The sequence below is a fragment of the Rutilus rutilus genome (assembly GCF_951802725.1).
Source record: "Rutilus rutilus genome assembly, chromosome: 24".
In the NCBI taxonomy this organism is placed as follows: Eukaryota; Metazoa; Chordata; class Actinopteri; order Cypriniformes; family Leuciscidae; genus Rutilus; species Rutilus rutilus.
The window spans coordinates 22,715,957-22,743,661 of NC_140228.1; the positions used below are offsets into that span (position 1 = coordinate 22,715,957).

Consider the following 27,705-nt stretch of genomic DNA (forward strand, 5'->3'; position numbering starts at 1 on the left):
CAGCAGCAGCAGGCGTGACGTCACGTAGCACGTCTGATCATCATCGCAGAGGTGAAGTGATCTCTGAAGACATCGAGGACGGTGAGAGCGTTAATCTTTTACATATTTGTGATTTTTTTTTTCTCTACACACTTTTAACACGTCCACTATATATAAGATATAAATGAGTGGATGAACCATTTAATTTGTGGTCGCTGGAATGAGAAGGTGATGCTTGAATCTAATCTGTCTGCCATAGCATTGGTAAATATATTAATATTTGATCTGATTGTGATTATGGTTACAATGTTATGTTATATTCGCGTGAAAGAATAAATTGATAACAGCATTTAGTTATTAGTGAATTGTAAAATCTGCGTTCCAGAGCATATTAACTTACTGTTTCATTCTTGCGTTCATTTGTTCAATTAGGAATGAATGTTTTACTTAATTTAGCTGAAAATGCGACTACATGAGTGTTTTTTCTCTAACTGGTCTATTTATAATACATTTTGGGATGATGGCAAAATTATTCACTGTAGCCTTATTAAACAAAAATGAACATCTTACATGTATTAGACGTTTCACAAGTGCCGGAATCTGTTAGTATATTATATAATGTGATTAAACTCTGATAAAAATCAGTGTTAGCAATAGATAGAGGAGCGCGTAATGGCGTCCTTCAGAGCTGAAGGACAGTGCGGTAGAGATGTGAGAGATGTTGAGGCATCAGCCAATCAGCTCGCAGAGATGCGAACGTTGTTGAGGCTCTTAGCCAATCACCTCTTAGAGATGCGAGGGGTGTTGAGTTCATCAGCCATTCAGAAAGGATGCTGAGCTTTCAGCCAATCGGCTCTTTGAGATGCGAGAGATGCTGTGCCCAGCCCAGAGATTATTTTATGAGAAGAGAAGCAGCCTCGGTTTCTGAATCATTCGAGAAAGTGTAGTGGTCATTACTTACATTGCTTTATTTCAGTCAGCTAAACAATTTGTGGATATCAAAATAAATGTAAAATGTTCAGTTAATTTTGTGAAAGCCTGCATTTGAATCTATTAAGGTAGAATTATAATAAAATAAAATTTTATTTAATATATAATATATTATATTAATATATAATTAATATAATATAATTAATTCATTATAACTGTCAATGACTGGTCAAAAGTTTGGAATAATTCATATGGATTTTTTAAAATGTTTTTGAAAGAAGTCTCTTATGCTCTCCATTGCTGCAGTTATAAAACTAATTCATTTATTCAGCATTAAATTGTTCAAAAGTGATAATAAAGACATTTATAATGTTACAAAAGATTATTTATTTATTAAATAAGTGCTGGTCATGGAGCTTTATTCATGAATATTGGGGGGGAAATGTATCACGGTTTCCACAAAAATGTTAAGCCGCAAAAAATGTTTTAAAATTGATAATAATAAGAATCATTATTAATCATTGGGCACCAATATTAATTGATCATATAAAAAAAAAAAATCTTTAGCACCAAATCAGAATATTAGAATGATTTCTGAAGGATCATGTGACACTGAAGACTGGAGTAATGATGTCTATCTATCTATCTCTCTATCTATCTATCTATCTATCTATCTATCTATCTATCTATCTATCTATCATCGCTTTCTGTATGTCTGTATCATTCATAAAATGTCCTCCTGTTCTCCTGACAGGAAGTATCCAGTGGGATTGATTTCTGATCCGTGTGTGAGTTCCTGTGGTCTACAGCATCATGGGGGAGTTGTTCCGCAGTGAGGAGATGACTCTGGCCCAGCTCTTCCTCCAGTCTGAAGCGGCCTATTGCTGTGTCAGTGAACTGGGAGAGCTGGGAATGGTCCAGTTCAGAGATGTGAGTAGAGACAGTTTGCTTTCTCTCTCTCCTCTGTCATATTTTGTCCTCTATCATATCTGTTGATAATGAGTGCAAACCTCTTTCTTTCAGCTCAACCCTGATGTGAACGTGTTTCAGAGGAAGTTTGTGAATGAAGTGAGACGTTGTGAGGAGATGGACAGGAAGCTCAGTGAGTGGATCAAAACATGGACACACATACTGTATACACCAAGAACAGTAACGGTTCTGAGAATGTTGAACTGCTGCAGAGCGTTTCTGATTGGCTAAAATGGTGGACAGTCAGGTGTGATAGAAAGAACACATATTCCTTTATGTGTGCTACGCTAAACCATCACTAACAGAACCTTTAAGATAAATACCAAAATATAAAAAAATGTAAGAAAAAATGTACATATCAAATTATAAATGTTTAGTTATACGCTGTTACATTATATGTTGTGATTTATTATTTAATATTGGGGCTAAAAGGCACACATTGTGCTTTTCACTCAATCTCATAGTGTATGACTGCAGAAAAAAAAATATTGATATCTTTTTATTGAACATTGATGGGAGAATTTAAAGGGAAGAAATCTTAAAAGTGGTTTGTTTTATGTAAAAATCATATAAATGTATGAAATGGTGAGGGGGGCCTTATACCATTCTCGCCATCTCATACATTTATGTTAAAATTTGGTAAAAGGACCCCAGTATTGATACAAATACTTTAGCTAAAGTAATATGTTTTGCATAATATCTAAATAATACTTCTTTAAAAGAACCATATTCCATATTCTGTTTATTTTGATAAATACTTATATATTATAATAATTACTTTATTCAAATAAATACTCTTGTCATGAAATGTTCATTTAAAATATTCAGATTCTTAAATATTCTAAAAGATTCTTGCACTGCTTTAATAATGAATCTATGATATGAATTAATATGAAATTATTCATATTCTATTTTTAAATATGATTGTTTCATTATCTTTATTGTGGACTCCCTACTTAATAAATTATATTAACCATCTAAATCTAACATGTCATGTCAACAATTGGAAATGTCAGCCAGCTATTTATTATCATGTTAATTATTGTACATTTTGCCCCAACAGCAGGGGTGCTTTTACTCCAAATACCATACTTTTACATATTCTTCAGTTATTGAAAAACTGTTGATTCAATTATAAACAAAAATGAAAAACAAAATGTACTGTATGTGGTTATTTTAATGATTATCATTTGCTACATAAAAAAACAAAACAAAAAAAAACACTAAATAGTAGATCATGTCCAAATTTCCACATAGTGCAACTTGGATGAAAGTGGAAAGTGGTGCAATGATTTTTTTATTCCATCTAGTGGATTAGATTAGAGGAAAATAAAATGAAACCTACCCTTAAACTCGGCACACTTTAACTTTTAGCCCTGTTTTACCCTACTTTGTATATAATTTTTTTTCGGTGGGGAAGGGGTCAGCCATAAAACGCTGCTGCTTAAGGCCTATATTGCTTATGGCAAGATCCACCACTAAACAAGACAAAAAAATTCACCCTTCACCCTTCACCCTCTGAAAAATAATAAAAGAGAAGGAATTATTAAATATTATTATACATCACTGCTGGTGTCATGTTCTGCAGGGTTTGTTGAGAAGGAGATTAAGAAAGCCAACATTCCAACTATGGACACTGGTGAGAATCCTGAAGTTCCATTCCCACGAGACATGATTGACCTTGAGGTAATTTTACTCTGTCTTGGTTATGTTAGACTTTGGGTATATATTAATATTTATATTTTCGATTTATGTTTTTATCTTAAATTTATATCTTTGATCGCCAGGCAACCTTTGAGAAGCTGGAGAATGAGCTGAAGGAGATCAACACTAATCAAGAGGCCCTGAAGAAGAACTTTCTAGAGCTGACCGAACTCAAGCATATCCTCAGACGTACCCAGCAGTTCTTTGATGAGGTATGCCTGTCCTCTCTGGCAATGTGAAAGCAATCCACTGAGAGTGACTAAAATTACTCAAGACCCTTTGAGGTGTTTGTTAACCCTTTGGTCCACTACAGTGGAAAGGGCTTTCAAATCCACTTTGAAATGTTACATCTAAACCACCTCTGACCCCAACGTATAATTCTACCGGACTCTTTTTAGATGGAGGATCCTAATCTGTTGGAAGAATCGTCATCTCTGCTGGACCCCAGTGAGGCTGGCCGAGGTGCCCCACTGCGACTGGGGTGAGTTCCAGTGCAATTTCACAATTCTTGATACCAATTTTGATACCATTGCAACAACTGATATTTTAATAACAAAACAAAAAAATGCATACAAGTATACTAGAATATTAAGCAGGGATGAGCCATTTCGGTCTACCACTGTCCAACCCTAATCAAACACACGAACAAGCTAACCAAGGTCTTCAGGATTACTAGAAAGTTACAGGCAGTTGAGTTTTTATCAGGGTTGGTTGAGGTAAACTCTGCTGGACCTCCAGAACGAAATAGCCCATCCCTGATATTAAGTATATACGTTTTATTATAATATAATTATTATATATAATAATACATTATTAATAAATTAAGCCAATAACATACTAAACAACATATGTGGTAAAGGCAGGTGGAAATACTTTACTCATAGATTAGCTTAAAAGACTCGCTCGTCAACTGCCTGAAAAAACTGTGTCTTCTATGCATCATGTTATGTTATGTGGACTTTAATTTTGATATTCTGTGCCGTTTCCGTTTGTCACTGAGTGCGTGTCAATCAGCTCCCTAGTTCAGTAGTCAGGGCACTGATCAGGGAGTCTCAATCACAAAAATGTACCAGTGCACTGAAACGTTCGCTCCCTAAAAAGTCCCACAATGCACCGTGAAAACCAGTGAGAATCGATAGTCACTATGTTTCCTTAACGGAATTTCTGAAGCGCGAAACATAAATCACATCAGCCAACTCCCTACACATAATGACACATGATCGATTTTTTTTTTTATTACAAAAAAATGTAATTATATTTCAGAATAAAGATACACCACTAGACAGTTAACGAACAAATTCTAACTAACATTTATAATGCATTTATGGCTAAAATGTTGCATGTATATGTAACAAGAAAAGTATGTATCATAATGTACTTTAAATAACATTAAAAAGTAACATTCTGCTGTTGTGATGTTGTACAATGAGGATGTTGTCATGTCACCGGAAGCTTGGGAATTGATTGAGACAAACCCCCTGTTTCTCCTAGTTTTTTTTTTAAAATTACATTTACGTAAGGGGTAATAAGGGTCATAGCACTTGCATATTGTTGTCCTACTGTTAGTTTAACTGCTTCTATTGTTCTCATTTGTAAGTCGCTTTGGATAAAAGCGTCTGCTAAATGAATAAATGTAAATGTAAATGTAGTTTCTGTTTCCTAGGTTATTGTAGCCTGACGTCGTCATACTCAGATTCTAGTCAGAATGTGAGTCTGATACTGCTCCATAGAGATTTGATTATGGGGTGTGTCTCAACCGAACCAGGAAAAAAAAACCTCTGCACTCAATTGGATAGACCTACAACCAATCAGAGCAACGGAGTAAATGACGCATGTTCTTCATTCATATTTTCAACCAACAGTGTCGCGGCTCTCTGTTCCTCTTTTAAAATGAATGCGCTGTGAATATCTTCTATAACAGACGCGATGGCGGAATCTACACATGATTTTTAATAAACAAAGTTCGGGAGGAGCACGTACAAATAATCAATCCAATATCAACTTGTCATCAAACCATACCATGTCTAACGTTACCCTATCTATCAGCATGAGGAAGCATATTCACTCTGTAAACTTACCTAACACTCCTTGACAGTTTTTCAGCATCCCTCCACCACCACCTCACTCTTGTCTTGTTCTCTCACAACCAGGAATACGGGGGAGTATGGCTACCGAGCCCACAGCCCTCTCCTCGGACAGCACGTCATATACGCATTTATTCTATCGACTTATTTGTGTGAAATCTTATAGGCTATACGCATTTATTCTATCTGACTTATTTATAAATGTGAACTCGTGAAATCTCAATTCTCCAGCAGCAGTCGTCTTTGTTGTAAACTAATTCAAATCAAGCGCTCTTTGGTGACGTGGATGATTACGTTACCATTGCTCATCTGTCCGTCATCGTATAAAGCCCGCCCTGACAATTTGATTGGTCCGAACAATTTTTGTTCGGGCATAATAGCTCCTCAACGGAGCGAGTCCAGACCGAACTTCCCGACCAAAAAATTTTGTGGGCGGGGTTCGGGCTGGCACCCAGGCTAAGGTTATTGATTATGTCCCTTAGTTTCTATGGTTACCTATGATTTGCACCTGTGTCTCGTTTAGTTTCTTTTGTTTGTTCCCTGTATATATAGCTAGCCCTTAGTTTGCACTCTGAGTTTGTTGGTTATCATCTGTTTAATGTGGTTGTTTTCTATGATTATCTTTACTCCTGCATGCTCCTACTGTAGTTGTGTTGTTGAGAAATATTGTTCTCATTTTTACAACATCTTTACAACAGCTACCCTAGTGTGACAATTTAGGTGTTTTCTGGAATTTCATCATTCCATTCATCATTCAATTATTAATCATTTTTTTGACAGCACCAATTCGCTAGAAACACTGATATTTGTATTTTAATATATTAATAATATTTAGTGTTTTACTATTTATAATGGAATTTGAGAATTTTAGGGGGGAGATTATCAGTGAATAATAATTAAATTTTCTTTCTGTTCACTGTTTTCTGTTGCTGTTTAAGAATTTGGTCACTGCAGAGTTCAAATAATTAACTTGTATTGTTTGGAATTAAGATTTCATTTTTTAGAACATATTTAAAAAAAATTATGATTATGACTGATTTTCACTGGAATTACTGTAAAAGAAAAAAAAATGGAATTGGTGCATACAGTAGGCTACCGACTCATGTAAGTACTCTTGTACAGTTGTGGGCAAGCCTTTTTGTTTATCAGAGCTTTTATCTATTCAAAGAGATCACAATTTGTGCACAATATGTCTTTCGTAATGTATTATTAGAAGATAATTCAGAATCAGAGTAAATAACAGATTTGCATTGACCTCAGTAAGTGCACTCTAAATATTCCTGTTACCCTGTAGGTTTGTGGCTGGGGTTATAAACCGTGAGAGAATCCCCACGTTTGAAAGGATGCTGTGGAGAGTCTGCCGTGGAAATGTCTTTTTACGTCAGGCAGAGATTGAGGACCCTCTTGAGGACCCCACAACAGTCAGTCTCTATTCTTATTCTGAATTATTTAGTGATTAAGTCAGTTGGGATGTCTGAATTTGACATTTTATTTACAAGTGTGATAAAATATTGATCAAGTCATGGGTCTTTGTTTGTCACAGGGTGATCAGGTGCACAAATCCGTGTTTATCATCTTCTTCCAAGGAGACCAGTTGAAGAACAGAGTGAAGAAGATCTGTGAAGGGTATGTAGCAGGGTCTTTTATGAATTATTCTTATCATTTTATCCAATGGTAATCAAACATTTTAAACTGGTCGCCAGGTTCCGTGCATCTCTGTACCCGTGCCCTGAAACCCCTCAGGAGAGGAAAGAAATGGCAGCGGGTGTCAACACCCGCATTGATGACCTCCAGATGGTATGCCACGGTCCAACTGTGGTTCTCTTTGTCTCAACTCAATTTTGTTGATTACCTTTAAATTCATGCAAAAATAGCATTAAATGCCCTAATCATACAGTGTTTGCTGTGTTCAATCATATAGGTACTGAATCAAACAGAAGACCACCGGCAGAGGGTTTTGCAGGCTGCTGCGAAAACCATACGTGTGTGGTTCATCAAAGTGAGGAAGATGAAGGCCATTTATCACACTTTGAACCTCTGTAATATCGATGTCACTCAGAAATGTTTGATCGCTGAGGTCTGGTGCCCCGTTTCTGACCTGGATTCCATTCAATTCGCTCTGCGGAGGGGAACGGTGAGTAATAGTCATTCATGATGATTTCGACCACTGAGACATGATTTATTTTAGTCATTCAATCCACAAATGAAAGCAAGAAAACAATATGCTTTGCATATTCACTTCAAGTCAAAAGCTCGGACAGCGTACATACTTTTCTTATGATATTAAAAACCTGTAAATCTACAGGCTTATGCTAAAACAAGTCATGATCATGCCATTCATGAAGTTGATTGTATTTCCATTTGTGTTATTTCATAGTTTACATCACTTTTTTACTATTATACTTAAATGTGGAAATATTGCTAATAAAGAGTGAGTAGATGTTATTGGCAGTGTACAATGAAAATGTAAGACCTCAGTAATAATACTGTCAATTTAATCACAATTTTATTCATGTAGGAACGGAGTGGCTCCACAGTTCCCTCCATCTTAAACCGAATGCAGACCAAACAGACTCCACCAACTTTCAACAAGACCAACAAGTTCACCTCAGGGTTCCAAAACATTGTGGATGCTTACGGCATCGGAACCTACCGAGAGATCAACCCAGGTAATTCTTATGCATTTATAAAGGAATTGTTAGATTTTACAAAAAAAAAACGTTATGATATTTTGGAAATAACCATACCTTTACCATTTAGTTTAGCAATCTGCAGTCCACTTTTTCTCCGGCAATTTTTTAACAGTTGTATGATTGGATTGTTTCTGTTTTGTTTCTTGCAGCGCCATACACAATCATTACATTCCCGTTCCTGTTTGCTGTCATGTTTGGGGACATGGGTCATGGCGTGCTGATGACATGTGCAGCTCTTTACCTTGTCATCAGAGAGACCCGTCTGCTTGCTCAGAAGAGTGACAATGAGGTCTCAGCTTCTCAGTAATTCTTACATTAAAGATGGATTATATCAAATTTGGAGTCGAAATCAAATATGGAGTTGTTAGTGTATGTTAATAATGATCTTTTAATGGATTTAAAATTTACATTTTTACATTCACATTTTAAAATGACAAGCCTTTCAATATATCCAGAACTAACTTTCTGTGTCAATGTATGTAACATACAATTATATAATATAACAATATATATATAGTGTAATCATAAAGCTATATTCAGAGATGCTGAATTTGTATGAATATTTATTATAAGTTATTTTGGTAACACTTTACAATAAGGTTCATTAGTTAACATTATATATGTACCTTTGTAACAAATATAACCTTTGATTTTAATAACGTATTAGTGTAAATGTTGAAATTAATATTAACTATTAATAAATCCTGAAGAAGTATTGTTCATTCTTAGTTCATGTTAACTAAGGTAGTTACTAATTAGCCATATACTAATATTATAAATCTCTTTCTTTCATCTCATGTGTGTGTGTGTGTGTGTGTGTGTGTGTGTGTGTGTGTGTGTGTGTGTGTGTGTGTGTGTGTGTGTGTGAGTAGATGTTTAACATGATATTTGCAGGTCGTTATATCGTTCTTCTGATGGGGATATTCTCAGTCTACACCGGGTTGATTTATAATGACTGCTTTTCCAAGTCCATCAACATGTTCGGCTCTGGCTGGAGTGTGCGGCCCATGTTTTTTCCTAAGGGAAACTGGACGTAAGTTTACAGCATTAAATCGGTGAAACAGTTTAAAAATTATATATTTTGAATTTAGAATGAAACTAATAACTAATCAAAAATCTGGTTCTGTCTGTACGGTGTGTGTTTGTAGATTTGAGACTCTGGATAGTAATTCAGTTCTTCAGTTAAACCCTACTGTTCCTGGCGTGTTTGGTGGCCCGTATCCTCTGGGCATTGACCCGGTATGTGCCTCATCACACAAAAACACATGCATACAATAGACACACAGATATTAAGGCTGCACAATATTAGAAAAACCTGACACTACGATATTTACTTTTTCTGCAAAATATACAATATTTCGAATCGCAATATGAAGAAATACAGGAGTGTTCACCAGGAGTGTTCATTTAAAAAGTCATATGTGGAAATAATGAATAAATCAGTGGGTGATTTTGTTTGCGAGTGCAAAATATAAACGTAAAAAGCTGGAAATTTTATTTTTTTACATGTGCATGTAACGATCAATAAATCAAATTGCACAAACGAGACCTTCTCTTCCTGTGTACTTTTACCCTGCAGTTTATCTGTAGTATTAAAAATGTCCAAAATGCAGTTTCCTAATAGCTATCTTTAAAACTCATTTGTAAAATGAAGCATTTATCTTCAACAAATCGTGTGTGAACTACAGAGATGCTGGTATAATGCTGTTCTACTAATGTTCCTCTGTTAGATCTGGAATATTGCCTCAAATAAGCTGACGTTCCTGAACTCGTTTAAGATGAAGATGTCTATAATCCTGGGTGTAATTCACATGTTGTTTGGAGTCTCGCTGTCTCTCTTCAATCACCTGTAAGTGTGTGTCCAAATGTATGTGTGTGTGTGTGTGCCAAGGCGCAATGCAAGTGTTTTTTGCTAGTTTCAGCCCGACACAGTTATCATTTTCACGTCCTGCTATATTGTTTAAATAGTAAATGCATTTGCACCCATTTGTGCACCCATGGGCGTGCTGGTCTGAAAACGAGGTGTGTGTTCAGGCGCATTGTTGGCGCGTTGCTATTTTGAGGTAACTGAAATAGACTGCACCATTGACCAACTTAAACCTGGTCTAAAGTCAATGGAGCAATATTTTTTTTGCTATTTAAAGAGCGCGTTAGTAATAAGTGCGCCTATAGGCGGGTCCACAACGCACGTACACTTTGTCCCATAGATGGTCTACTTGCGCGCTTTAACCTCGCGCACGAGCAGATCCGATTCCTCGAGAAGAATTCAGTTTTTCCGCTTGCAAATTCCCCCATGTAATAGCAATCCGTGATGGCACGAGCGCAACTGGTGTTTAAAGGGAATGGGAGATCAGACTCTGACTGTTTTTTTGCATGTTACGACCAAAACACACCCATCACTCATTAAGAGAATAGGGATAACCCTTTTAGACCATTTTTCCCGTCGTTTAACTAGCAAAAGTGGATTCGGACACGCTCTCACTTGCCCCGTGCGCTTTAGACCATGCGCTTAGAGCGTTAAAATAGGGCCACTAGAGTTTTATCTACTGCTCTAACTGCAGCTTTTTTTCCCCATGTGTCTCACAGGTACTTTAAGAAACCTCTGAACATTTTCCTGGGTTTCATCCCTGAGATTGTGTTCATGAGCAGTCTGTTCGGTTATCTGGCCCTGCTCATCTTTTACAAGTGGATTGCTTACGATGCAGCAATCTCTAAAGACGCTCCCAGTCTACTGATAGCCTTCATCAATATGTTTCTTTTCAACTACAATGACCCCACCAACAAACCTCTGTACAGAGGGCAGGTAACGCTCACATTTACACAAAACAATGGTTGTAGATAGATAGAATTGTGGTTAGAACAGGATAGAGTTCTGATTGAATGATTGGGGGATCTCTTTCTATGTGTGCATAGGCGGGGATTCAGTCTCTGTTGGTGGTGATAGCTTTGGCGTGTGTGCCATGCATGCTGGTGGTGAAGACTTTGGTCCTGCGCCGTCAGTACCTGTGGAGGAAGCACCTGGTATGTTTATTTTCTCTAACCAAAACCAGCCAAAATTCCTTTTTCTCTTTTATTTTATGTCATTAAATCAGAGGACATGATGTGCATACCTTGCCATTAGAATCGCCATTGGCTATTACATTTTTACTTGCCAGACTTTATATAAATACACGTGAATGATGAATTATTTATGTATAAATGACTTGAAATATGCTTCTCTTCACAAAATGGCACATATTTTTACAAAGATGCAATATTATTTGATATATTATTTTATTTTTTATGGTAGAAATTATGGGCTGGGAGTGATGATTAACACATCATTTGTCATTAGGTGTTTCTATAAAAACTAACAATACTACAAATAAAATACTACTACTAATTTGGTAACACTTTATTTTACAGTGTCCTTCTTACACGTTACATGTAGTTGCTATATAATAACTATAAATTCAACCAACCCTAAACCTAATCCTATAGTAAGTACATGTATTTAATTAGTATCACACAGTACTTACATGTATAATTACACTGTAACAAAGACACCTTAAAAAAGTGTCAAATATAGAGCATATATCAAGACTCTAAACTGCACTGTAAAGACTATAAACGTTCAGCTGTAGGCACATGAAAATATATCTGTACTACGCTTATTCTTAGCCTCTAACTCAATCACTGGTGAGTGATATCTAAGAATTTATTATTTATTTGCCTAGCTCAAAATGTTCTCCCATATGCAAGTGATTTGCTTGCAATGTAGAGGGTTAAGTGGAATGTTGAAAGGAATGCTTGTTATTTTCTTGTCTATGACAAATATATGAACACACAGTCCTCTGGTACTGGGGTTTGGAGTTTTATAGACTGTGAGCTTTGTGTTTCCTCAGATGTTTTTTAACAGCATGCCATGGGACAAAGCCAAGTACAACACCTTTCCTGAATTTCTTCATAGATGAATGTTTGTGTGTACATTCACTGCCGTTCAAAAGTTCGGGATTTGTACGATTTTTTAAAAGAATTATCTTCTGCTCACCAAGGCTGCATTTATTTGATACAAAATTCAGTAAAAACTGTAATATAGTGACATATTATCTATATTTTCTATGAATATATTTTAAAATCTAATTTATTCCAGGGATGCAAAGTTGAATTTCCAGCATCATTACTCCAGTCTTCAGTGTCACATGATCCTTCAGAAATCATTCTAGTATGCTGATTTGCTTGCTCAGGAAACATTTCTGGTTATTATCATTGGTGAAAACTGTTTTTTTTTTTGTTTGTTTTTTTTTCAGGATTTTTTGATGAATAGAAAGTTAAAAAGAACAGCATTTATTTAAAAAAATAATCTTTTGTAACATTGTAAATGTCTTTACTGTTGCTTTTGATTCATTTTAATGCTGAATAAACATTAATTTATTTCCAAAAAAAAAAAAATACATTTGTACTGACCCCAAAATTTTGTTACAAAATATTTCTATTTCAGAAAAATGCTATTTTTTACTTTCTATTAATCTAAGAATCCTAAAAAAAAAAAAAAAAATGTACACAACTGTTTTCAACATTGATAATAATAATAAATGTTTCTTGAGCAGCAAATCAGCATATTATAATTATTTCTGAAGGATCATGTGAGTAATGAAATATATATAAATAGAAAACAGTTATTTAAAATTGTAATAATATTTCACAATATTACTGTTTTTTTGTATCATTAATCAAATGAATGCAGCCTTGGTGAGCATAAGAGAACATTAAAAACATTTAAAAAGTCGTACGATCCCAAACTTTTGAACGACATTGTATGTCTGTTTGATAGAGTAGAATTGTGCATGCTTTTTTCATCTGTAGATAGGATCACATGAGATTGTGAAGGAAGGGTCAACTCTGGTTTGGCCCAATGGGGCACCTACCATGCTTGAAGAATTTACAGCAGGTGGAAGATTGTTTAGGATAGCTAACAAAAAGAAAACAGGTCACAGATAATTTCCATTCAAAGAACCGTTTTAGCGATGAGAGTACAGATTTTTTCAAAATGATAAAATACTTGATTATTGATGATGATATTATTATTTTAGCAAAATAGCTATATTTGTAGGATTAATGTGGAAGGATGCCCTGAACAACAAATATATTTATCTCTTTATCATAATGCACAGAGACATTTCTACAGTTTTTTAAAGTAAAGTAAAACTTAATAAGGCTTAAATTTATCCATCATTATGTTGAACTAGAATCCGTTCTTGTTCTAATGGGGGGAAATCTATTGAATTCAGCAGGATTGATATATTGTATTACATCCAAATATTGTAAATCCACCCTAAAAGTACAAAAAATACCCCAGAGATTTTAAATGTGGCAGCCAAAAGTGTGGATTTCTTGTTTTACCAGTCAACGTTTGATATAATTTATGATGTTCTGGTTTATTCTATTCCATTTCGGGCTTTTCAGTGTGAGTTAAATCTTTTCTTTTGGCCCATTTTACCCGTAAAAGAAAACCTGCTAACTAACCAACTGAAAATAAGGCGTTTTTTTCCTTCAATTCCAGCCCTTGTTTACAATTATATGTCACTTATAAATTATTATATACTAAATTAACAGTAGTTATTAAGATTGATGTGGTTTGGAATTAGTAAAATGTGCTTGGAAAAAAAACATTGACTTGCCTAATAATTATGCATGCACTATATATTTTAAAAGAATATGCTTAAAGGTTCACCCAAACCTGAAAATACTGTTATGATTTTCTCACCCTCAAGTTAATCGAAACCTGAATGAATTTCTTTCTTCTTCTGAACACAAAAGAAGATATTTTGAAGAATGTTGGTAACCAAACAGTTGATGGGCCCCATTAATTTCAATGGGGGGGCCCATCAACTGTCTGGTTACCGACATTCTTCAAAATATCTTCTTTTGTGTTCTGAAGAAGAAAGAAATTCATTCAGGTTTGAAACAACTTGAGGGTGAGTAAATGATGACAGAATTAAACTTTTTGGGTGAACTATCCCTTTAAGTGTGAACCGTATGTAATGTTTTCAGACACTTAAATGCATGTTAATTTGAATTAAAAGAACAAGGGATTCTAGTTTAAATGTATGTTAAATGCAATTAGCTGAACCTTAGGCTAACCTGCTTTTTTGAACCTTTTGTGAGGGCCGGCTGCTGTGTGATTGACAGGTATAGCTCCATCGTGTTTGGTAGGTGCCCCAAACAGCCGTACCAGACACAGCAAACACTCTGGCGGCCCATGGCATGCTGATAGCCACACAGACCTTGTTTGTATTTAGTCCCAGATGAGGGAGGCAAGACCTGCAGAGAATCTAGAAACTTTAGAGCAGACAGGCACCAGCTCACCCACCGGACTCACCCAACAGGGCACGCAGAAATTCGGTGGCGTCCGGGTCGGAAACGGGCCTACGGAGGACGAGGCGGAGATCATTGACCACGACCAGCTCTCACAGCACTCAGAGGAAGGAGATGAGGTGGGTGGAGTCTGTGATGTCAGCCAGCTCTACATTGTGTTTATTCCTTATTGCATATACGTAAAAATACAATCTAATCACAACCTAGTCACAGCTGAGAGACGTTTTGGTGGGACACAGAAAAACTTTACTAGAGTGACGTTTACTTGTGAGATGTTGTAGGTGGAATGCAGTGAGATCAAGATTAATGGAAAAGTAACTATAGTTTATAAACTACCAATTCAACTTACTATTTAATGAAAGATGGTTAAGCAATTTGTTATCCCACAGTGATTCGAGAAACTCACTCGTGTAAACAGAGGAGTAACTCCTCACGGAGACTCTGTTAGCTTGACTCATCCATTCCAAACATACCCACCACTGGAATGTGCTAAATATTTTCATTCCGTCTTAACTTTTGACCGTATGTTCTATCATGTGCTGAGCAGATTAAAAACAACAAATAATGAAAATACACTTGAATGAACGAAAAGCTGCTTTCTTGGTGTCATGATGTTTTAGATACTGTGAATAAAACCTGTCACAAACATTTCCAGGTCATATATATATGAAATTATACGCATAAAGACAATGAAGCCTGCTTTTAATGCCAGTATAATTAACCATGGTAGCAAATGTTGTAAGACCTTTCATTAATGCTGATTCAGATAAAAACATTATTGTAGTTAATTATTTTTTACTGTAATGCAGTCAAAATGACTAAATTACAGTGATGAGAATCTAATGATAATAATTTTTGAGAATAATGGGAATTAAACCAAAAGCATTACAGTTGAAATAATAAATGTGTTTAATTACTATAATTATACTTCTAATATTTCAAATATTCAAATATATTATAATGCTTAATGAAAATAAATGAAATGGCAAAAGTTAATTTGAGTGCAAGATTTTGGGGGTGTTTTATGAGAGATTAAGGGGCCGTTTACATGACAACACTTAAAAAACAACAAAAAAAACTTCTTATGCATTTTGCCATTCGTTTATGTTTTGGGGGCCTGAAAACGCAAACTTGTGAAATCTGGTTTCAAAACTATATAGTTATCATCTGTGTGTAAGCAACAAAAACGTGAATTAGAGAAACCTGTGACGTCATGCGCATAAGTATTACGTGTTCAGTCAATAGGTGCGTGGTGTTTCTTTACAAAGTGACATCGCCAACTACTGGCCTGACATGCATAATACAACGTTTTAAGTCGTTTTTGCGGATCCGCGTGAACGTGGATCGTTTTGACTCCGTTGTCATCTGAATGCGAAAAACGCAAAGAAAAAACGTTTCTGTTTTTAGTACATCGTTGTCGTGTAAACAAACCCTTAGCCTACTAGATTTTATTTGTGGGCAAGATAAAGGGCGACAACTTGTTATTTTGAACAACACATTCAAATACGTTTTTATGGATTTTTTTTTTTTTTTTTATGAATAGCCCATCTTGTTAGCAGAGGCTATTTACACTAACTTCACCCACCATTGTATGATTGAGCAAGACAAAATTACAAAAAAGAACATATGATAACAGAAGTGGTGTGGAGAGATCGGTGGTTGGCATTAGTTTTTGACGTGACTGACCTTTTTCTGAACTCATTCTTCTCCCTATTCCCATCGCAAATCAGCTTGGAGAGGTGTTTATTTTACATAAAAAAAGAAGATGTTGGAAAAATGGAAATATATATAAGTGGATATAAAATGCCTTATGGGCATTCGATAGTGGGAAATAACGGCTTTAATGGGTATTTAATTGGCCTAGAATTGAAATTGGATGCGGTGTCCACATCAACCGTGACACGTACAGCTCATTTTATCATGCTCAAAACCATGACTCCCTTTTTTGGACCTTCGAGGTTGAACTGATCAGCAAATTCAGTATGGTTAGGGGTAGGTGTGTAGGGGAGGGCTTTAGGGAGAGGGACAAGTAATAGCCAAATAAGGCAGCACTGAATATGTTGTTATTATTGCATAATGTTTTATAATATATTACAATACACTGAGTTGAAAATGGTATCTGCCTCTATTTGCAATAAGTATCAATTACATCTAACTACTATTTACATCTATCGCTATTTACACTTATTCTAAAACAGCATTTCTAAAATCTAAAATAACCTTATTTGCACTTAGTGCTAAGAAAATACTTTTTGTTGCTATGTACACTTGTCACTATGTAAATAGCAACTACTGTTATTTGCACTTAGTGACACTTAGCTGCCTTTTTTATTATTAAATGTTAGTGCCATCACTTGATGTGTGGTCTGTTTTAGACACAGTGGAACAGAAAGTTAGCCATATGGGGATTCAGTCATTTTGGAATGCACTGTAGTTTTGAAACTGTTTTGAAACAGTAATTATTTATGGCCATCGTAATTGAATCTGTCTGTAATTTATGATTATGATGAAGATTATGAGTTATGACTGAGTCTCGGGTATTATCCACACATGGCATTGATTGTTTGTGGTGTAAGATAATTGCGTAGATCCTCATCTACTGAGATGGAAAAATGAGTGCAAACACAAGGGCATGATCCTGCATGCACATATCTGAATATTTCTATAATAGCAGTCTTATCAGTATAGGTGCAGTATAGAATGCTAAACACATACATCACACACCTGTGAGTAGTGTTTCCACTTGTTTCCTAACAGATTGCAGTTTTTATTTGTCTGATCTGTAACCTTTGATCTGCCTTTCCTATCATTCTCAGTGGTATGCATTAGAATTTATCACCGTTAATTCCACAGTAATTGAATTAGAAACATTGATACTAGTCTTTCTGATTTGTTTGACTAAAATTATGTTCTCTTCTTTTCAAGCATTCGGAGGAAGAACCGGTAAGAGACATTTCTGTATTGTTACATTTGCATACAATCTTTCTCATATATCATTTATTCATAAAAAGGATATTCATTCAAACAAAATTGTAATGATTTATTCAAATGAACAGCTTCTCATAATTTTAGACGCACTTTAAATATAAAATATACTCAAAGAATTTAAGTAATTTTCTAAAAATATAAATCTCTCCAATCAAAAACGTGTCCAATCAAACGGTCAAAACATTGTTTCTGTTTAAGCAATTAAATCAAATAGACTAAAAACTGAGAAGGGTCTGCATCCCGCAGTACTACAATACACACATCCCTACAAGTTACGCTTCCCGCAAAGAATAAATTATGTAACGGATGTGGATGTCATGAAACCTAACCTCAATCAAATTCAAGTTTCATAATTTAAATTCTTTAAAAAATTGGGAAAACAAGCAAAATGATTTCCGCCATCTGTGATCTAGAGGATGTGATCGAATGCCTTATCAGTGGGTGGCGATAGTGAAGAGAGAAAAATGGTAGATGAATGGAAAGATCATTCTTGGATACACTTACCTGCTGTTTCTTAGTGAGACAGATATTTCTACACTCAATTGTTAGAATTATGTAGTCTGCTTGATATCGTGTTAATGCAAACTATGAGTCACTCAATAGCCTTGGACTTCAGGTTCCTTAGATATCCTGATAACACACCTCTGTTATAGAACAATGAGAGTGTTACGTCAGGTTTTCCATGATGGCTTTTGTGCCATTCGGCATGCTTGACAAAAGAGTCAAGTGGAAAAGGGAAACCGGCTCCTGCCAAGCCAAACTTTACAAGTAGGAATGATCAGTCCTGTGTTTTCCTTCGTGATAAACACACCTGACATCAATGTTCCCTCAATTGTATCGCTAACTTTGCAGAGTAAGACCTATTTCTATTGGACAGAAACTTTGACCAACTGAGCAGGAACATCCTGGACATATTGATGGACTCCAGCTGAAGTGCTGTCCATACGTTTAGGCTATGTTCGGATTCCAGTTTGTCATACATATTCAAACATGCATAAGTATGTATAGTATGTATATAGTATATTTCCATCCATCCTGTCTCCAAAGTCCAAACTGCTTGTCAGGGACTTGGGATAGAGGTCCATTGCAGCCTTCTACTTTTATTATGAAATAAACTTCATCAAAGACTCTTCATAGAACAGTGTTTGTGTAAATACACTGCTTATAACTTGACAAAAGAGGATCTGTGAACTTTAGACATAATGTGGAAGAAAAAAGACAGGAAACAGATCACTGACATCACAATCATCGCAGCTCTATTGTTCTCAACACTAATGACTCCATGCAGCTTAAGCAATATGAAAATATTATGATGGAAAGTGAAGATGAATTACAGAGCCAGTGTTCCTTCTAATGCTCATTTATCATTTTAGAATCTGATAACACTTCACTAGCCAAGTATGCTCACATTCGCAGAAACATTCACTTCAGTTAGGAAACTTCCAGTACTTGTAGAAGTACAAGAGCAGAATATTCAAATAATATATGCACAGAAAAACACACAAAAAAAATGTTCAGCTGTGTGCAAATGGAAGTGGGTGGATAATCAGTATTTTAATAACAAATATAGCCGTAAAATATTTCACTACGTTCCTGTAGCTCAAACAGTATAGCATGGCACTAGCAACGTAATGAGCCTGGTACCCAGGGAATGTATGAACTGATACAAAAATAGTATACTATCAGTGCAGTGTAAGTCGCTTTTTTTAAATGCATAAACATATATGTAAATGAGACCTGATAAGTTCTGAAAAGAATACTAGCTTACTTATCTCTGAGTTCTGCATACTATACACTTCATACTGCTTATTGTAAGTAGGCATTATACAACTATAAAGTAAAAAACTAAAAACTAAAAAATTCTACATATTGTTAATGTAGGAATGACTGTGAAATATTGGTATTATCTTGGAAAGATTTTTAATTACATTTTTATATAAACTTGGCAGTCGGATCCAATAATGAGTCACCTGTTGGTACTTCAGGTTTATTATTAACAATTGGGCAGTTTAAAGGCAACTTTAAAGGAATAGTTCACCCAAAAAGTTCATATTGGCCTTCTATCCACACTGAGACAGGACATTTTTGTCCTTTTTGAAAATGCTCTCTCAAGTGGATAAAACGCTGTTTTCGTGTCGTAGTGTGACCTGCTATTCACTTTCACAGTTTGTGATATATCCTCATATTATATTCCTGCAAAGATAGCAGAAAATGTACTCGCAATTGCTGTCCTGCGGCAAAACATAAGGGCAATTGAGTTTTAGACCACATAATGAGTGGCGATTGAGAAGGACCTGAATGCACCAGTAAGTGGTGAGATATTTTGCTTATAAAGGGATACTGCCAGAAGAATAGCATGAGAATTGTATTATGTCTGGTCTCTCAGTATCATCTCAGTGAGGTTTTATTACATTTTACGCATTCACGGTAAGATTATTTATTTTAAGCACCTTCCAATGTTTCAGTGTGGACGAGAAACTTTTGGAAAATGCAGACAGAGAGCATTTTAAACCGAAACAGGTTTCAAATGTATCCGGATTAATGTAGAAGTAGTCTGAAGAGACATGATGGCTTTATAGGATTAACATTGCATGTACATAGAGCATGGTAAACTAAAGCACAAAGTACAAGTTAAATAACAAAATTTTCTTTTTAGTTTTTTTTTTGGCTCCTACATTCAAAGCTCATTATTGACCCAATTCTGGTTTTCTCTTTTTGTCTGCAGTTTAACTTTGGAGATATGGCTGTTCATCAGGCCATTCACACTATAGAGTACTGCTTGGGCTGCATCTCCAACACGGCCTCGTACCTGCGGCTCTGGGCCCTTAGTTTGGCTCATGCTCGTGAGTGCACACACACACACACACACACAAATATCCACAGCATATCCACTGACTTGTTGAAATATAACTTTCTCTTTTTCTGTATATCAGAGTTATCTGAGGTTCTTTGGGGAATGGTGATGCGTATTGGGCTGTCCTCTCGGAGTGGTGGCGGATTCTTTGCCTTGTCGATCATTTTCTCCGCCTTTGCTACACTAACAGTGTGCATCTTACTCATCATGGAGGGACTGTCTGCATTCCTGCATGCTCTGCGCTTGCATTGGTGAGATACACAAACCAACACACAGGGCAGTGATTTGGGCACACACAAATGAAATACTGAATTCATTTTAAATTTAAACAATTGATCTTTAACATTTTTGTTGATTTTATGAAGACTTCACTCTAAAATACCACCTGAACTATGTCTTGTTCAGTCATGAAACTCTAGATGACACAGACTGATAGGTCCTTTACATTAGTAAACACATTATAGCCGTCATTTCACCGTCTAGGTTAACTATAGACCCGATATAGGTTACATGCCGTTTTTACGTTCTATCATGTAAGCAAAGTACACAAACAGTGATTACAAGGTGTGTTTTTTTTTTTTCATTTCTTCTCTAATTTCATTTCTTTGTTATCTAATTGATGACTAGTCTATTCTTGTGCAATGGTTTAGACGTCTATTACATTTTTCACTGACAGCCCAAATTTTGCCTAGTTTTAGCCTAGACGTTTGGGCTGTGTTTGGACGGCTATTAGACGTCTTTTAAACGCAAAATTGCTTGCTGGGTTACTACATGGCACAAGCTGCTTGGCCTTCTGCAGCCAATGACATTGCTTGCTGAACATTTAAATATTCTGGTTCAGAATAGAGTTTAGAATTGCTCAAAAACTCCCCCAGCTCCCCCTGTCTAGATCTGCCTATTCATGCAGCAGCGGCATGTCTTACATGCTCACAGCAGCATGTTTGTGTATCTATTGCCAGTAGCAAGTCCATATTTGCTTTGCAGCAGCGAGAGAAGCATGCGTACCAGATCTAGTCAAAGTCCCTTTCAAGAAAAGTCTGTTCACAAGGCGGCCATATTTGCAATGCCTCCAGGCAGCTATTCCTGGCATCTAAGACCAAGTCCGATCTACTTGAATGGAGGAATCTTGAAATCCCCAAAACTGCTTGTCGAACTCACAGTTAAATCAGCAACAAAATCTTACATGAACTGTCCCATAAATGTTATCAAATACTGTTAAAAAAAGCATATTTTTTCAGGCTGGAGCAGCCATTGCATATGCGCAGTCATAAGCGCGCATCACAGAACACAGACTGTTTCAGTAGTAACTGGAGTTTATAGCGGCAGTTGCAGTGACGCGATGACTTTATCAATCAGCGATTGGCTCTCTTATTTAGAAGGTTGGACTTATTCCACCATATTGCGCGTTGCACATTCTCCCATTCATAAGTAATATGAGAGCACCGTCTTTATATATATAAAGTCTTTTATCTAGTCCACCAAAACCAATTACATTAACATTGTCATATCCTTTAACATGCCAAATTTATCTATGTTGTCATGATTGAAATGATATTAGCAAAAAATCTATGAATGAATGGAGCGGAACAGCTAAGAGGATTAGTCTCTTCTATAACTGTTTTTTATCTATCTATCTATCTATCTATCCTCGCCACACTTTTCTGTTAATATTTGAAAGTCTAGTTTATGTCATCCTTCTAAAATGTGCAACAGAGGTAAAGAGTGTGAAGAGGAAACATATCACTGCCTCTTAAGAATAACGTTATGTCCTGATAACTGGTTTTATTTTATTATTGCAAGGCAGAACTGCCTTTCCGTTGCCCAAACATTCAGCGTAGGGTTTGTTCTAAACCCTTGACTGTAGGCATTAAACTCTTGCAATTCATTCCACTCAAGCTGCTTAAAGGGATTCTAATAAAGCAAAAATCCAGACTGCTGTGAGTGTGAATACAAGCAATTCATTCACGCAGTGATTGGGGCAGATCTGTCTGCTGCAGATATTATTTCACAGATTTAATTACAGGAATAACACATACCTAAATCTGAAGGCATTGTTTCACCCAGTGCAATATATATATATATAGTAAATATACTACATTGATCATTATCAGCAAACTGTTTCTGCAGCTAAAATATAATGTACATTTATTGTTGATACTGTAACACTAGACGACAATACACATAACACCTGGTGAAACATGAAATGGTTTTTTCAACTGTATTTCCACTGTTCCACTGTATTTCAATGGAGCAAAATTTTATATCATGACATCTGCTTGTTATTTTATCTTATATTTAATTTGTTTCATTCATTGCCTTGCGAGGTGATATATTAAAGTACGCAGCTTTCTGAATGCTATAGTCACGGTAAGAATGACTTTTAGTGAGAGTTTTAATTGTGGCATTTCAATATCATTCCCGGCCCGACCCATTTTCAAAGCTTTCCACTTCTAATGATTACACATGTATGTTGGAGGCAAATCAAGTTCTGCACTCTTGGTGCTTTTATTTGTTCCATGTGCGGAAAGATGGAAGAGTCTTTTCTCTCTTGACTTAAATATTTATCACAGCAGTGAGAAATTCCTCCACTCTTAAATGTTCCCTTCTCTTTTGTATTTTCTAACACACACAAACAGGATGAACATCTGAAATAAGGAGGCAATGTTTCCTTTCTGTTGTTATTTATTTTTTCCAATGTAAAATCATTTTCCAGTTCCATTTGATGTTTAAAAGCTTCCCCCAGTTTGTGTCTGGACATTACCTTTCTCAAAATCTCAACCTTCAGTGCAAAAATATGTTCTCTACACTGCAAATCTAAACACTCTTATCTATGAGCTGCTGATAGTGGCGGAATGTGTGATTACAGCTTTTCACTCCTTATCTTCGGATAAACCTGTAGAAATTGAAAAATGTTCCCACTATAGACAAAGTATGAGAAATAGCCCAAAACAACAATTTATCCACAGAGCTTAATGATATGAAAGTTTTAAAAAGGCAAAAATGCTTATATGAAAAGAAAGTCGATATGATCTTTGCACAGAACTTTCTGAGGATGTCAAAAGAGCGCTTTGTGCATTTGTTTTACAGTCTAACTATGAAGTATAATATTTTTTATATAGGATTTAAACTGATACTCTGTAAATCCAACAGTTGTTCTAACTAACACTTTTTAGTTTACTTTATGTCGTAACTTAATTGTAAAAATCTAGTAATCTGTACTATTCACATATTATGCCTTGGTTACTCAGAGAACACAAGTTAAGATTAATTGATTGGTTTAAGTGCCTTTTTGTCAAGTAAAAAAAGGGGTACATTTCCTCCACTTCTGCAGTTATCTTTCTCTAGTTGCATTCACTCATTTACCAAAGTCATCTTGAATGTTGAATTGTCAATACAAGTGAAAAATGTGAGAGAACATCACATAAGATGACTTCATAAATTGATGTTGATTTTCCTCAAATGTTTTTGTTTGAACTCACCATTATGGTAATTAGTGTTCCCTTTCAAAAGCTACACTTAATGCTGCACTTGATTCAGTGCTCTGGGAACACTTTTGTGTGAAATATGTGTGTAACACGTCAATGGAATTGACTTCCAACTTTTGTCTCGAACAGTGACGTCATCGGAATGGGCGCTCGCCAGAGGCTATAATTAGATGTGTCACTGGTGCATCGACAGGTCTTTTTGTCTTCAGACCATACTGTGTGTGTGTGTGTGTGTGTGTGTGTGAGATGCTAGGAGTTAGTTTTCACTAGGCAGTGCACAGAAAATTCTCTTTATCCTCTCATTCTGTCAAACAAGTGAAAAGGGAAAAAAAATTGCAATGTGCAAAGCAAACGGTGTGTATTACACCAGTATTGCTTTGTTTGTTTGGGGGAGGAGCACGCTGCCCTTGCATTGGAGAAGGTCGAGAAATATCACCTGTCCCTGTCCACAATTCGCATTGTGAATTGTGAACGGTTAAGATGCTACGCACTCGCCTTGCTTTCTTTCAAGGGCCAACACCTGCTTTGCCATCATGGGGCTCCCATATAGATCTGGCTGAGGGGCGAGAGACAGGTCCATCCCTATGGCTCGCACTCTCTCCAGATCCGGGTGTCCTCTTGCTCGACCCCGGTGCCTCTTCGGCTCAGGTGGAGGACAACAAATCTCTTGAATCCGATATGGATTATGAGTTTCCTCCGATATGCATTTGTCCCTCCGTGCGACCAAGCAAACGGTCCACGCTATTGGTCGTTCAATGGGTGCTTTGGTCAGCACGGAGAGGTATCTGTGGCTGAATAATGGCGCAAATACCTGTAAATTGACTAGCGCAAACCTTAGTAAATCACCTTGCATGATTCATTTAAATACTTTCCTCCCATAAATTTTGCGGCTGAAAGGTCAGCCACAAAAATAACCCTGTCCACGTCTTTTCAGCGCTAATTTTTCACTGCGTGTCTTCAGTAAACCCTGACAATAATTTTTTAATGCCAAAAAGAGCTGGTGCAAGCTGTTAGTAACTCTTCTTAGGTTTTAAGAAAACTATACTTTTGTTCAGCATGGACACATTCAATTGTTCAAAAGTAACAGAACTTTCTATTCATCAAAGAATTCACAGTCACAGTTTCAGAAAAATATTAAGAATCAAATGTTTTTTAAGCACCAAATCAGCAAATTAGAATTATTTCTGAATGATAATGTGACACTGAACACTGGCGTAATGAAGCTGAAAATTCAGCTTTGCCCAAACAATGTAAAATTATTTACATTTTAAAATATATTACAATACCGTTATTATAAATTAAAATGATATTTCACAATATTACTGTTTTTACTGTATTTTTAAACAAATATTTTTAAACTATGCTGCCTAAGTGAGCATAGGAGACTTTTTATGTTTTCCAAGTCTATGTGTGTTTTAGCGCTGCCAGTGTGTGTATGACTGAGAGGGCATGAGAGACATTTTGGCCACTAATAGCTGCCACAGTATAGCAGACTCCCCACCGGCTGACACATTCCGCATGGTCTTACAACCCAACCCCAATTCTCACTCTTTTACTTCAACACCCTTTCTCTTTTGAGGAAATTACCACAAACATACTTTAAATAAATAAAGATGCAAGTACAATGTTGTCAACAGGAATTCACAGGTGTTTTTTGTATTAAATGTCCTGCTCTGACACTGTGTTCTTTTGTCCTGTTCTTCCTGTCATTTAGGGTGGAGTTCCAGAACAAATTCTACACAGGACAGGGCTTCAAGTTTGTCCCGTTTTCCTTCGAGAGTATCCTGGAGGGTCGATTTGATGAATGAGCTACTACAACTCCATCAAATATCATCAATTCTCACTTCTGCATGGATCTTCTCTCACCCTGTCATCTTCAGGAGCAGTGCTGTCTGGTGAAGTGTTTGTAAAATGTGACCCCTGACCTCTAAATGCACATTTTCTGGGGTGTTTTTGAGATGTGGTGTTCTGTAAGCCTTTCTCCCAGATTTATTGCCCAACTTTCTGTAAACAGTCCCTCAAAACAGCCTATCAACTATAATGGATGTAATGGTTGGATTATATGGATATAAATCAACCAACGTGTAAAAAGTCTTATGCTCATAGTGACCGAAATTAAAATCTGTGATGAATCATGATTGGAAATCTAGATTGAACAGGTGAATTCATTATTTTGAATGATTTTACTGACTGCACTCAAAAAGAGTCACATCTAGCAGAGCATAACTGGAATAAAACGTATGTTCACTATAGAAATTTTCATGACTTCCAGATTTACAAGCTTAGCTATCACAGCTAACCATGAAAACCTGCATTTACATCTAAAACAATCAGTAAGCCTTTATGGTTAAATGACATGATGGATCTATAGATAAACACTAATGAATGTTGTGGTTTCCCTGCTGATGTAATTCTGCACGTGTTGTGTCTTTCCACAAAACACTCTGCTGTATTTGTGTTGTTTTGAAGGGGCAGATGCAATTGATGGTTTCAGGGATATCTCAAACTTGAGTCAAACTGGCTCTCAGTTGATCCCACATTGCAGCTAGTCATAAAAAAGCAACATTTAACAGAGTAAGGGTTAACATCCTGTTACTGAATTAAAGACCCCCTGTGGTGAAAATCAAGTGTGGAGTATGTGGTCATGTGGTGTTTTTAATATGCTTTAAGACAAACCATGTGCAAAGTCATAAATCAACACCATTGCTGAGTATTTTCTCCTTAAAACTCCAGTGAACCAAAGACAGTCTCGAAAATGCGAACTGAAATCGCTACCTTGTAACCAATCACGTCGATGTGCCAGTAGTCTTTTGCATATCATTAACTGTGGTCTCGAGAGAAGCCAGGTTATATATATTTTTCTGTTGATATGAAAAATCAGGCACATTTAGCAATATAGCTAAAAGCCTTTCTCCACTGACATCCTAAGTTGTTCAAAAAAATCATATTAATTACCGTTATGTGTTCGATGTTTTAGAGAGTGATACATAAAACGCATTACCATTCTGAAACATCGACTATATGAGTTGACTGAGTGGATCTCCGAGCTGGAGTGAGTGAGTGGAGGTGGGGCTAATTTGCATATTTATGGATCTGCGTATATTAAATGAAGCAAGGGTGTAGAGTTACATTCAAGCTATTTTAAGAATATTTAAAAAATAATAATCAAAAATCACAGGCAAAAAGCGTTTATATATGTAATTTTGGTGATCAAAGATGAGTTTTAAGGGATAACATTTTTGACTACAGGGGGACTTTAATAGCAATAAGTATATCACAGCCGTAGCTAGTAAAATATGTTAATGTTTGGTGGACAACTTTGTCTTGCTTAAAAGTGAAACATATCAATGTGGAAATAATATGTAAAAGATTCAATTCATTATCTATTTATTTGTTGCAGTGTTTTATTGTTTTGCTGTGGTGATGTGGCAGGTCTTTCACTTGCAGAAAAGAGTGTTTGTGCATGAATGAACATTTCAGTAAGGCTTATACAATTAAAACAGTCAAAGATGTTTGTTGTTCAGTGTGAAACCCTGTTCCTCCTAAATTCGACAATTAAATATCTGGGGACAATAAACTCATGTCAGTGTTTATTTTAGATCTAAGACTCTTTGTTCTCATCAAATACACATTTGATCGTTGGTATTAAAGTGTTAGTTCAC

The 27,705-nt window shown here is 36.0% G+C and overlaps 1 protein-coding gene across 4 annotated transcripts; it reads left to right on the forward strand.

Moving 5' to 3' along the window:
- On the forward strand, positions 1-27,705 carry atp6v0a1b (ATPase H+ transporting V0 subunit a1b). 4 transcript variants are annotated; one of them, XM_084399077.1, is made up of 22 exons: positions 1-81; positions 1,664-1,839; positions 1,933-2,011; positions 3,467-3,564; positions 3,666-3,794; positions 3,981-4,063; positions 6,961-7,087; positions 7,210-7,292; positions 7,370-7,463; positions 7,588-7,800; positions 8,185-8,335; positions 8,509-8,648; positions 9,232-9,392; positions 9,508-9,598; positions 10,090-10,208; positions 10,946-11,162; positions 11,273-11,380; positions 14,728-14,835; positions 17,642-17,659; positions 20,430-20,547; positions 20,638-20,809; positions 25,758-27,705. In XM_084399077.1, exons 2-22 carry the CDS (start codon positions 1,723-1,725, stop codon positions 25,849-25,851), a joined length of 2,520 nt encoding a protein of 839 aa, XP_084255203.1. In that variant the 5' UTR covers positions 1-81; positions 1,664-1,722; the 3' UTR covers positions 25,852-27,705. The 4 variants fall into 4 exon arrangements, with proteins under 4 accessions (XP_084255203.1, XP_084255201.1, XP_084255202.1 ...); XM_084399075.1 differs by having other exon boundaries at positions 14,641-14,835; positions 25,758-27,634; XM_084399076.1 differs by having other exon boundaries at positions 43-243; positions 14,641-14,835; positions 25,758-27,634.

What these genes read in the sequence shown, in the direction of transcription:
- atp6v0a1b (XM_084399075.1), top strand. Translation starts at nt 1,723, where the DNA reads ATGGGGGAGTTGTTCCGCAGTGAGGAGATGACTCTGGCCCAGCTCTTC. An exon ending in CCCAGCAGTTCTTTGATGAG is followed by an intron (nt 3,795 to 3,980) that starts GTATGCCTGTCC and finishes GACTCTTTTTAG; the next exon opens with ATGGAGGATCCTAATCTGTT. An exon ending in TCGCTCTGCGGAGGGGAACG is followed by an intron (nt 7,801 to 8,184) that starts GTGAGTAATAGT and finishes TTATTCATGTAG; the next exon opens with GAACGGAGTGGCTCCACAGT.